The sequence below is a fragment of the Marmota flaviventris genome, chromosome 5 (genome assembly GCF_047511675.1).
Source record: "Marmota flaviventris isolate mMarFla1 chromosome 5, mMarFla1.hap1, whole genome shotgun sequence".
Taxonomy (NCBI): domain Eukaryota; kingdom Metazoa; phylum Chordata; class Mammalia; order Rodentia; family Sciuridae; genus Marmota; species Marmota flaviventris.
Window position 1 is genome coordinate 114637605 of NC_092502.1, and position 13610 is coordinate 114651214.

At 39.8% G+C, this 13610-nt stretch overlaps 1 protein-coding gene across 1 annotated transcript in view; it reads left to right on the plus strand.

Moving 5' to 3' along the window:
* Adamts6 (ADAM metallopeptidase with thrombospondin type 1 motif 6) overlaps positions 1–2807 on the plus strand; it is a 293953-nt gene extending 291146 nt beyond the window's left edge. The window contains exon 25 of the mRNA XM_027951608.2: positions 2375–2807. Coding sequence (XP_027807409.2) covers positions 2375–2484 — 110 coding nt within the window. The 3' untranslated portion in view covers positions 2485–2807. The remainder of the gene's footprint in view (positions 1–2374) is intronic.
* The last annotated feature ends 10803 nt before the right edge of the window (positions 2808–13610 follow it).

Genomic DNA, 13610 nt, shown 5'->3' on the forward strand with positions numbered 1-13610 from the left:
TTATGAATGTCCCAGTAAAGTTGTAACCCAGGAAATACTCCTTTTTGTTTTGGTTTTAAACTGAACTGTGTTTTAGAACAGACAGAATTTTCTCAGAAGTGAAGCAGATATTACATTCTCACTGAGTTAGAGTGTAGCTCTGTGCTTTTTCCCCTTTGTCAGACAAGAAGAGACACTAATGACTAATAATGATAGTAGGAGCAACTCAGTACCTAACGAGTACTTCCCTCACACCAGCCATGGCTCTGGTGGATGTAGGTAAGGATATTTACGTCACTGCACATGTTATAGTGAGTACTCATGTCATTCCTCTGGTATAGATGAGAAAACTTAGGCACAGAGAGGTTAAGTGATTTCCTCAGAGTCATAAAGTTTGTAAACGGTAAAGCTAGGATTAAATCCAGGCAGTTTGGCTTCTCATTTTATTTCCTTGTACTATTAAAACAACCAGTCCTCTTCTATCTGTTTATCAACTAAATCATTTTTATATTTTGGCAAAGAAGGTCAAAGCTAAAGTTTATTTTGTATGTTAAGCAGCAATCCCTGCTTCAAAATGGGAGGGGGGCTGCCCCAGTAGGACTATGATTTGGATTTCAAGATGAGTGACTTGTGTCAACAGGAATACACTCAGCTTTTCTTACATTTTAGTAATTATCTTACCTTAACAATGTGTTACTCCTGAAAACAGTGAAAAATGAAATTTTCCATACAAAAATATTAGTCTAAACTTTTTTGGTCGCTTTTTTCTGGTCATCACTAGTTTGAGAAGAAAATAAAAACAAACAAAAAAATACCAAGTGACTTCCATATTAAAACATGTGGAAGTCTTTTCACCTCAAATTCACAAATGATTCACCAAATATCATGAGATTTCTTCCCCCCACCTCTTAAGTGCAAAGTTTAAACAAGTTGTTTATGCCCCTTCTACTTTCTTTCAGCCGAAAGTTAAATTTACTGAGAATCCTAGTATGAAAAGTTTCTGTTCAAATTTCTAAATATTATTCTCTTTGTAAACCAAATCTTGAGTATAAGGGAATTTGTTGGTGGCAGAGCTTATGTTTTTAGAGGATGTGGGGGTTCCAGTTTTGAATGTTAATGCTTTCACTGAAAGAGGGTTTAAAGTGAGAGCAGTAAGATTATTTCCTTAGTTTTCTTTATAATAATTGGAAATGGTCCAATTTCTTTGCATTTTATTTCTCATGTTGATCATGTGATTCTCATGTACCAGGTATTAGATCTCTTAGACTTTTTAGTGGATTTCTGGAGTAGGAACAACAACAAGAACCAACAGAACGGTTCTGTCGCCCTGAACTTCACCCAGTGCCCTATCTGAGCTCTAATAACCTTAAGCGCTTTTACCCAGGACATTTCAGTATAACCACCTGGAAAAATGAGAGTGGAACTTTGGTTCTGGGTGGCATATGAAAATTTAATTACTAGATTGACAAAGCACTTTAAAATCCCCAGGTAGAAGTGATCAGAATACTGGAGGAGAATATCATATTGGCAGCGATGGGGTCATATTGGTGGTAGGGGTCAGGAGGCAGCTGCTGATAATCAAAGGCCTGTGTCCCTTTCTCTGCACTGGCCCCCTAGTTCCTCCTTTGCAACCAGCCTCAAGGGGAGATAGGGAAAGAATCATTTATTCACCTTCTGGCTGCAAGAACTGCAGACTGCAACTGTGGCAATTCTAGCACTGAGGCGAAAACACACATAGGAAAAAAGAAGGCCATGTCTCACTTCCAAATTAAAAAAAGACATTTCTCCATGTTTCCATAACCCGCAGACTGCTGCCATTTGAGGCCAACCTCTCAAAGCTTTCCTCTTTGTCTAGTGTAGTTGCTGAATCTAGGCCACTGTCAGCAATCCTTTTCATTCACTCAAGCCCGTCCCCATGCCCCACAGATGCAGAGATTCTTTTGAGACATGTGTACTTTGGTATCAAACAATGCAACTCATGTTTGATTTTGGATAACCTCGCACTATTGAATAAAATAACCCTTGAGAAAGAAGCAATAAAAGCGCTGTAAGAAAAATGACTCATGTTTCCAAGCTGTCTAAAGTGATCACTTATCCCAACAAATGGTAATTCTTTCAAGACACAGTGGGCATGCACCATACTTATAAAAGTCTGGAAGAAAAGCCTTGCAAACATTTTTTTTTTCAAATTGTGTTAAAATATATCAAAAGAATGTTTCTGGTAGGCTGTACCAGACAGAGTACACTTAAAAACAAAAACAAAAGCCACATGGATGTGGAAGCCACGGTGGATTGGCCCAGAGGGGTCCTTGCTGAACATTCAGGCGCATTGGCTTGTTTATGTACTTGTTTATGTGCCTCTAATTGTTTTCCATTTTCTTCCCCCATTTGTTAGAGTGCAAAGATGTGAACAAAGTGGCTTATTGCCCACTGGTGCTGAAGTTCAAGTTCTGCAGTCGAGCATACTTCAGACAGATGTGTTGTAAGACCTGCCAAGGACACTGACCCATGGAAAGCCAGAGAGAGAGAGAGAGAGAGAGAGCCTTGTCATTTCATCTTGGAAATGCATCCATCAAAAAGAGCCACCCAGAGGAAGAGGATTGATGTCCTTGCAAAAGCATTACCCTGTGGAAAACGTAACCACTGGTCAGCCCTAGCTGACAGGATTTCAATATTATTTTAACTTCTGTGAAGTGGGATTTATTGATCCAAAGTGCTGGACACGGTGTTAGGAGGGAATGCCAGATTGGAGAGATCCAAACAACACAGGGAGACTTGCTTACTGTGGAACGTTTGTGTTCTTTCGAGTAAATCCAATAGCCTGTTTACCTCCTTGGACCATTAAGATAATTTTTATTATGGACTTAGCAATGACACTGAATCCATTTGTATTTAAAACTGTTTAAAATGTAGCTGTTATGACTTGGTCAACTACAGAAGTAAAGAAGATTCAGAATTCTTAAGTCATACCTTAAAAATATGTACTATACTTTATCTCACTACAACAGCACCACAATTTAAATTATAAAATGGGCTTTGAACTGTAATTTAAGGAGCAATTATAAATCAAAAGTAATGAAAGTTTGTATTATTATTCTTCATTCCACTTAATTTCCTTAGGAATAATCCCCCATTCTGAACACTGCTGTGAGCCATATATAAAACTATATTAAACTGAACAATGAGGGACTTAGTTTAAAGCAGTGCATCAGTTACTGCAGCTGTGCAAGTCTATAAATTCAGTGCTAAAGACTGTGGCCAACTTGCCCTTGTGCGAGTGAAGCTGAGATTTCCATTAAAACTTTAAGAGAAAAACATTTCAGTTTTGTGCAGAAGCCAGACCTGGGGTATGGTGGAGACCAGTCCCTTTGCTGCCATCTCGCAGGATGCCTTACTTCTTATCTAAGTCACCCCAACTCACTGTGTTTACATCCTTACCAGCCACAGAACAGCTTCTGGCCCTGTTGGACTGTTGCGCGCATGTTGAGCTTACTGAGATGATGCCATGCAAGAGATAGACTGGCTCGGTCACAACCAGGCAGACCCTTTTGCAATTAGCTGACAATTACAATGGGTTCCAGATATCCCTTCTGTGATATGGTAGAAGGGCATTTATTTATATGAGAGCAAGCGTGTGCATATACATGTGTGTGTGTGTATGTGTATGGGTACTTTTGAGTGTGTGAATAGATACGTGTGGTGCACATAAATGTGCTATTTCTGTGAGTTTTAAAGTAGGCAAAGGATAACAACCAAAGAAGAAAAACTCATGAAGGCTAGCGATCATAAAGCATAATTTTAACAGTCACTCAATCAAGTATTTTATATTTTTATGAATACTCTGAATGGCAATTAAATGTGAAACCCAGTTTCTGGGCAAGTCAAATTCTAGAATCACATTCAACTAAATTAAAATGACTAGCTCATATCTTACCTATCTTCAAGTTTCACATCCTGCTCATCAAAAGACTCAATAGCTAGATTTTTTTTAAAAGGGTACTTGTTTATATTATTATTTTGTACTTGAACACTCGTAGCTTGTAGCAGGTTCTTGATGAATGTGCTTTGTGTCCAGCACACTCCTTTGTTTTACACGTGTGGACACCCTGCAAACACCAGTACCTAAAACTCAACACTTAATGGTTACTTTGTAAAGATATTTGCAGTGGAAGAACGTGCTTCACTTATGTCTGTCACTGGCTCTGAAACTACACATTGGCTTACCATGTATACCATGACCTAAGGTAAATGGTTCTTTTTTTTTTTTCTGAAAGAGAAACTCAGACACCATCCTAAGCTTCCTAAGCCATCCTAAGCTTCTGGGTTTGCTGTGGACAGTTGGCACGGAATGTTTTTTCATGCTTAGTCATAACCATCATATCTTGTTACCTGCTTCTCTCTCAATAATCAGTTCCCATCCCTGAGTTTTCCAGAGAGAGAACTATTTGTGATATAAGACAAATTACCAAGGCCCTATCTATGCTGCCTTTAGAGGACCAGCCCAAGTGCCATCTTAGCCAATGATGAAGGGAAAGCAGCCCCTGGACAGGGTGCTCCTAGCACTGAATTAATCCCTTGGCGCCTTTCAAAGAACAGTTAACTTGGTGCTAATGTGCCCTGGTGAAATAAGGAAAATAGAGTAAATGGTTTCTGTGGCAGTTTAGGCACAGTTTTATTATTCACATCTGATTTTCACCAACACACAAATAGCAGCTCACAGTTTTGTTTCAAAAGGCTAACTTACATTACTGAGTGAACGCTATATTTTTACCTCACCTGGAAACGAGCACTGTGCAGCACTATGACTGGAGCTAGAAGAGGAGGGCAGCCTCATTCCCTCTTGGGTGTACTACAGCTCTAAGGTCAAGATGCTCCCCGGGGCATTATCACATCGCCCTCAAGAGGAACCTAGCAGAGATACAATAGGGTTAAACATTTTCAGATAGGCCCTGAATTTAAACCTGAGCAAGTGTTAAAAAGAAAACCATGTTCCACAGCACATTAGAATATCGCTGCTACTCTGGAGCCACCCATGTGGCTATATGAAGCTCTATTCCTAAATAATAGCAATGGGATTGTCAGTGGTGAAGGCTGGGCCACCATGGCAGATTCTAAAAGTAGTGCAGATATAGACTACTTAAGGAACCCCATGGAAACTGGTACCCCACAGGTGGGGGCAGTGTCTGCCACTGGTATGAAGGCCTACCAATAAAGGAAAGGTAAATGTACCCCCCAAAATTAAAGCCCTGGAAATATGTATGACTTTCAAATAGTCCATTTCATTAGGAACTTTTTTATTTGAGTGAATGTCACATAGGTATCCTTAATAATACAGAATGAAATTACCTTTGTATTATTGTGATTAGTTGTTGCTTATTATTTTATACTCAGTATTAATGTGGTACACTGTTACTTTTTTTGCTTTTGTAAATTATATTCTAATTTATTGCCATGTTTCCTAACACTTGTCCTTCATTCATTCTCCTGCTTGTAATGAAAATGAAAGTCATTGTAACCCTTGATGGAGTGAATTCCACACCAGGCACAGATTTTTTTTTTTAACATAGATAATTTAGAAAAAATAAAAATTCAGCTTGTAAGAATGATTCAGATGGAAGTTGTCTGTTCCCTGAAAAGCTCATGTTAAACTGGGAGTAGAAAGAGTCTATCCCTTGGGATGTCACACCCCCATCATCTGGATTATCCAGGTGTGTCCTGGATTGAGATGATTTGCTGTATCTTATTACCCTTCCCAAGGATTGCACCTATATAAGCTCATTTCAGTGCTATCTGAAGGCAATGGGTTCAGGATTTCTGGTGGAGCTACATCCCCCGCCCCCACTCTATAGCCAGCTATTCTGGGGCTAGAAGAGGAAGTCCAGAGTGTCCTCTGCCACACACCTCCATTCACTGGGTGCAAAACTCTGTCCTCCCTCCTTTGCCTTCCATGTAAATTCTTCAGTGATAGAGAAAATACAAGACATTTCATTGTGGAAAGGGTGATGAACAATGAATCCACATGTGAAGTTTTTTTATTCAGATTCATGGGAAGCATAGAAATACGAAGGGCACCTTTTTCTGCCTTCAGACATTTCCTCTTAGGTGGAAGATGAACCAATGGCTTAGTTTTTGCTGAGTCAAGAGACACTATATTATGCAAAACTGTATTATAATTCAGAAAAACTTTGTAACGTGAAAGTGACCTTCCTGCACGCTTAGCTATTTGAGTACTTTTATAGTGACAACTTCATCAGTAAGAAGATATAGAATGTCTAAGCATGATGGGTGCTTTAGTCTACTCCCCCCTTATTTATACAATAAAGTAAATGAGGTGAAGCCAAATGAGATGATTAGATAGTCTTAGAAAGGTTTTCCCCCAGGTCATCCTGGGAGCCCCAAGTAGCTAAAGTATTATTAAATACTCAGTTAATGAGATCAAAGTTAACAACCATTTAAACCACCCACTGCCTTCAAAAAAGGTAGATCTGCTGGAGGTTTGGGAGGGGTAATACTAATAAAAATGGGTTGCTAGAACCTAGAACCCCCAGATTGGAGTCTACCTTTTCATCTACCATTGCTTTCAAGCTTCCAATTAAATGCCTGTTTCCAATATCTAAAGGATACTATTCTGTTTAGGGTGCAGATCCAAAGACAATCTGCACTCCATGGAGATTCCACCACTCCCCAGGGAGCATCCTTAAACCTTTATGCTCCAAAAGTCCAGGTGTTTTTCCTAGCAAATTAGGAAAAAGATGAGGTGTTGAGCTTAGTAACAGAAATATATGAATTTGCATGATTGGGATAAAATTGAAAGAAGGGGAAAAGAAATATAATTCAAGGGGAAAAGAATAAAAGTCTTAGCCCAGGAAAATTGGAAAATTCTAAATAAGAAGTCACAGGAAGAAGAAAAAGATCAGTCACTGGATAAAAAGTGATAGATAAGCTGTGTTTGAAATTTTGTCTCATTCCTATTATCAGAATGTGTGGACTAAACTAACATGATTAAAAGAATAGCTGTTGGGCTGGGATTGTGGCTCAGTGGTACAGCGCTTACCTTGCACGTACGAGGCTCTAGGTTCAATACTCAGCACCACATAAAAATAAATAAAGAAAATAAAGGTATTGTGTTCATCTACAACTAAAAACTATTTTTTAAAAAAAGAACAGCTGTTTACAATAGTTTTGTACTTCAGACGTCAAAACCTCAAGCCTAAAAGGAAAAATGGCCTTTTCTCTATCTCAGAAGTTTATTTTGAGATTCTTACCCCTCATTTCATTCACAGACAATGTCTGAGGACAGAAATGGAACTGTGGTTTGAGAGCTGGCTCCCCTCTGTAGGGGAAGCCACCATCATGCTTGTGGTCTTGTGGGGGATGGATACCAGCTCCTCCGTAACCCGCTGAAAGGTTTGAACTGCATGGATGGTGAGACTAATTTCCATGACAATGTCATGCCTTCACCATAAGGACACCTTGTGTTACACAAGGCCAGTTAGTCCCTGATAGATAGGTACTACCTGATATGCCTGGCTCCAGGAATTGTGTATCCTGAATATTCCATTTACCTCAGGCACAGAACATCATGCCTAACAGTGAAATTCCATTGCCCACACTTTAAAAGTTCTGAAAATCCATCAAGAGGTCTCTTCTAAAATCTTGGCTTGGATACCATACCTTGCAGAGAGTTTTCACATAGAAGGGGGCAAGTTATCCTGCATCTGTAAGCCTCCCGGAAGTCAGAGCACCTCAGGTCAACATGAGGTGGCTTCTACCCACTAAAAGCTGATGTGATTCTGGGAGAGGCCTGGTCTGTGCCCCAGCAAGGGCAGTAATGGGTAGAAGGTTACTTTATGGGCCCACAGTGCTGTGCTCATTTCAGAATTGCTTCTGGCAGTATAGCACTTGTGAGATGGGGTCCCTGAAATCACAAACAAAGGTAGCAACAGGAAGTCCCAGTCTAGAGCCACTCCAGGACAGTTGTGGGGCTCTGTATCTGGAAAGTGACATCAGACATGGTCATTCCTTAATAGGACTAATGTTTGCTGAGTTCCCAGGTCCTGCACTAGGTGCTTACTATATGTTCTCATTGGATGGGTTTCAATAAAGCCAGGAGAATGATACCATCAATCCCATTTACAAGGATCTAAACCAAGGCTCAGAGAAGGTGAGTCAGTTACTAAGTGTCCCAGAGACAGTGAGAGGAAAGTCACCTCTTTGGTACACAGAGAGGAAGTTTCCTGATCTGCATTTGAGTCAGGAAATGGGAAAGGACGCTCCTCTGTCAAAGAGAAGCTAACTCACCTGGCCAGAAGAAATGAGTTACTCCTTCCTGGGAAACAATGGGCCCAAGGTCCTGTATGGGCCTCAGGGATCAGGGAAGGGTGCACTTTGGGTGCCTGCCTTGGTAAGTGGTGGTGCTTAGTTTGGAAATTCCAGTGTCTGAGGACAAAATTACAAGTGAAGACCCAAAGTGGTTTCTAAGCATGTAGTTACGAGTTTGTGGGAAGAGAAAGAAAGGAAGGTCAGAGCCAATCTAGGATGAAGGATGTCTGCAAAGCCATCAACAGCCAAGCACTTACAGCTGGGGGCATCTGGCCTCCCCTGCACCACCCTGTGGTAAATCCTAGAGCCCTTCCCTGTCCTACAGTCCCCCACACCATTGCCATTGACATAGGCCTAACTGACCTATTTCAACATAACTGGAGCAGAATGATTCCCAGGTTGGCTTCAGGATAAGCTGTGAGGAAGGAGGTGGGTTTCTCTCTGTTTCAGTCTCAGCAGGGCCACTGGGACTTGAAAACTTGGGCCATCAGGTTGCCGCTAGCAAGTACATTCTCTGACCTTCTGTGGTGGGTCCTCAGAGTAGAACCAGGTGTTCTTTTAGCCTATGCCAGAATGTACTGGCCGCCCATCTGACCTCCTGCCTCCACGCAAGGATGGGACTTTGGCTGGCCCTGGACCAAACAGCTGTTCTGGGAGCCACAGGTGGCCGCCCACTCTCATGCCCAGACTAGCAGCTGCATTGGCTGGACTCAGCCTGGCAAGATGTGTGCCTCTGCCCTCTGCCCCATCTCTTCCCTGAGCCAGGTCACTCAAAAGACTGGGAAGAAGGAAAGACAAAGCCTAAAGACACACAGTATTTTAAATACACTCATAAGCCAGTTTTGTGGCTCCCAAATCGAAGCATATATTAGGCTCTTCCCCCTTCTTCAATATCATTGATTTTGGTATTTTTTTGAAATTTTTGAAATCATTTAAATTAATTTGATATCAATGAATAGCACTTTAGTTCCTGTTTACCATGTGTGTTATTATTAGAATAAAAACCATTTCCTGGTACTCTGTATTTATAATTAATATGAAAGTAAAGAAAAATGATATCCCAACTTTAAAAAAAAATGGTATCCAAGGAGACTATTCTAGGTGTCTAAATAATGGCATGCCAAAGCATCATTGGACATACTAAATAAACAACCACACAAGTGACCAATGGCAAGAAATAATTTGATTTGTGGTTTTAAACTTCAGAACAGAAAAAACACAAAATTGAGAAATCAAATATCTTGAAACTGAAAAGGCATATGTTGAAAACATATGAAAGCATATGAAGAAAACAACCTGGTACCACATTCAGATTTGAAGTTGTGAACGCAGATTGGATCAGGAAGATATAATAAATAACATCTTACATCCCCAACAATGTGGGAGGCTTCCGCTGAAGGAAAATGATGATACCCATTGTTTTAATCCCATACTTAATTGCATTGAGAGATTATTTGTACAAATGATTCCCTATGTCTGGCTTTTAAAAGCAACACGTTAGAATTTAACTATTCAAATACATGTTGCCTCCTTCATGTAATTACCAGAGTTCAACCTGCACTCATTCTCATAATAAAATCATTACTCCAAAGAGTTTTAAAATTGCTTATTGAGGCTCTCTCCCAGGGTCGGGTGGATTTGACTTTTTTTTTTTTTTAATTTTTTATTGTTGGTTGTTCAAAACATTACATAGTTCTTGATATATCATATTTCACCCTTTGATTCAAGTGGGTTATGAGCTCCCATTTTTACCCCATATACAGATTGCAGAATCACATCAGTTGACTTTTGATTTTTGAAAAAGCCCAAACTCTCAAAACCACAACTGGAAAGTAATTAGCATATAATAATTTTAGGGGCTGGGGCTGTAGCTCAGTGGCAGAGTGCTTGCCTAGCATGTATGAAGCACTGGGTTTGATCCTTAGCACCACATAAAAATAAACAAATAAAATAAAGGCATCCTGTCCATACACAACTACAAAATAAATAAATAATTTTGGCCCCAAAAAGCTTATGTAATATACAAATTGATAACAGGAACTTTGAATATGCTTTGGGAAAATGACTACTTTGAAGGCTTTCATTCATTTGAATACAAAACGTGCCAAGGTTTAGTCTAAAAATTACTGGCATTGCTTCATAACTTCAATGTAAAATTCATATAGTACAACATTTTGCTAAATGCTTTGCTATTTCCAATTCTAAAATCAGTGGGAACCCGCACCACCTAAATAGCATGTTATCTGTCAGGGTGAAAAAAGATTCTCAGGACCTCACAAGGACTGAATAACCCCTGAGCCCAGGAAGCCAATCCACTTTCCCAGACCTTAGAAACTAGCAAGCAGCTAATTCCACCCTCACCTTCCCAGAGTCTCTGGAGAAAACACCCTTCTTCTAGAAGGGCTAATTAGCCAAGGTCTGTCAGCAACATTAATAAAACCACTGCCAAGGGTCAATGCTCAGAGCTGGGCTGGCTCCACCCTGTGTCAGAGGGACCCCTACCTTGCAGATGTGCCCCACTCTGCACAAGTGTATGTGGGTTCCATTTCTGCAGCTTGAATCATGTCCCATTTACTTACATGATAATTCCAAAATAAGCCTGTCATTTGATCCTTAACTAGCTCAAAGTACCAACTGACCCTCTAACAGTGTCTCTTCAGCGGCCTGCTTTCCTCCAAGAGGTTTTCAGGAAGTGGTTAATGATATGTAAACAAGTACTTAAGCCTATGGGGAGAATGCCAGCATTGTAAGGAATTCTAAAAGTGGATCTTTTGAATAGGATAAGTACTCCCTAATTTATCTAACTTTGAAGTTTAAAACTTTCCTCAGTGGTTTTAAATAAGAGATACGTGTATAGATACCAAGATACAAATTAAACATTATTTCCCAACATTTTTGCAGGAATTTACCTTAAAATTCACAATTTTTATGTTTTTCAAACATTTAAAAAAATTTTTCTTAAAATCTGTTTCCCCGAAAGATCCAAATCATTTTAAATTTATACCCTCTCTTCCTAAAAAGCTTTTGAAAGGCTCTGTGGGTGGCCAGGAATTCCTCTTACCCAAAGTTAGCAGTAACAGCTATGATCATGGACACTGTTGGAGTTGATTTTATATCAGGATTGAGAAGAAAACTTCCATTTAAAAGTAATGTCTAACACCACCAGCATCACCACCACCACAAATATTCTAACCGGATTGATCTTTTCCATCAGCTTCATAACTCAATGATGACTGATTAGAAGAGGGCAGATAAGACAGACCAAATCCTTTCAGGGAGTCTTGATGAAGAAAAGGGTGAGAAATTATGTATTTAGTTAAGACAATATCCTTTTTAAAGGTGAGGGATACTTTAAAAGAATGAATCAGAAAAACTGTGACCTTGGCTGGCTCTTTGTAAGTTTCTCCAGAAAGTTTTAGTTGAAACAAAAAGAAAGGACACAGAAGGTATATTAACATAGGAGTTTACCCCTAAAGACTCCTGTCTCCCTTGTAGCTAAACAGTTCAATCACTCCTTCTCATTCTTCACTCAGCTTCCACAGATATCAACACATGATCAGTTCTGTTTCTACTGATACACCTCAATTTAAGCAGACATTGTGTATCATTAAATACTTTGGAATGTATTCCTAAAAGGTAAGGACTTAGAAAAGTACTACACTTCTATTAATAAAATATTCATGTTTTCATTGTAAAACTCTTTGTTCTCTACTGTCACCAAACGTGGGTAAGACTTTAGTAATTGTATATATCAGCTAATGAGCACTTGTTATGTGCTCTATTGCAGGTGGGTTAGTGGGTGCTTTTTGTCCATTATCTTAACAGCTATTATTGATTTTACAGAAGAGGAAACAGGCTGCTAGGTGGGAAGACTGGCCCACAAGCAGGTTTGAGCCTAGCGGGCCTAGGATTTACAGGAAAACAACCATCTGCCACCATTGCCTGGCTGGTTCCTCCCTTGAAGTCACACTTACGTAGCCAGACATCCAGCATCACCCTCTGCTTGCAGAGCTCAGAAGAATGCTATAAACAAGTAACTCATGGAGAAAATAAATCTTCCCTCTTTGGCCCCTGTGGATCCTGGCTGCTTTGAGCCTCAGCCACACATGTCAACATTGACTCAGTGCAACTGCCTTGTTCATGCTGATGATTTCAGCCCTTCTTTGCTTTGCAATCAGCATGAAAAGCTACAATGGTTAGAGAAACTTCTCTCAAATTTCCCCTTCAGTCCCTAACTCCATTGCAAAATCCCCAGCCTTAACCATTAGTAATTAATAGTTCACTGTCACTAGGCTCAATGTGGACTAGAATGTGTAATTAAATGTTCTCTCTGTAGCGAAGTGTCCTGAGGTCTGCAAAGAGCTTTTAAACAGTTGATTTTTTTTTTATGTTAACAGAGCAGTTAGAGATCAAGAAAGCAATAAAATTAATGTGGTAGACTGGGGGGTATAGTTCAGTGGTAGAGCATGTACCTAGCATGCACAAGGCCCTGGGTTCAATCCTGAAACTATCCACCCCCCTGCCGCTAAAGAAGTGGCAAAAGCATATGATTAGTGAATATAGGTGATAAACACATAGGAAGTAAGAACTCATGCCTGAAAAAAGTGTTTGTGTGTGGAGAGAGAAAGAGAAAATGTGCACAAATGTGTGCTAATAATTCAGTCCAAAGTTTAAAGCAGGAAACCAAAGGAAAGGTGGAAGTCAAGAGGCATAAGTCTTTCATGTAGAAAGGTGGCCAGGGAGGAGAGCAACTGGCCTAAAAACCAATTCTGAACAGTAGTCCTAGCACAAGTTTTTCTCAAGTTAGAGCAGTGCTTTCCAGACTTTCAGATTTCATGGACCAGTGAAATTTCAAAAATACTTTGAAGATTGATATAAGGTGGCTAACATTTTACTTGCCAAGTAAGGACAAATTTTTAAAAAGAGTCTAGTTTACTATTACCATAAAAGTCATCTTTCTGTAAGAAACTACATTTTAGCACTAAGGAAATGAATACATTTTGCTTTAGTAGAAGTAACTGCATCACCTTTATTTTTCTACTTCATATTTTTTTCAGACTTAGCTGCAAAGATAGAAAACTGAACAGGAGACTTAAACAAACAAACAAACAAACACTGAAGGCTGGGCAGTTTCCAAGTGAAGTTGGAGGTTCCACAGGTCCCAGGTCCTCTTCCATCTTCCCCCAGGTTTACCTCCATGCATCCCTGACTCCCTTCATAAAAAGATGGTGGCAGCAGTACCAGGAACACTTGCAGAAAAGACTGAATAGTAAATAGGAGAGGCTGTTTCTGCTGGTGTGTCACTTTCT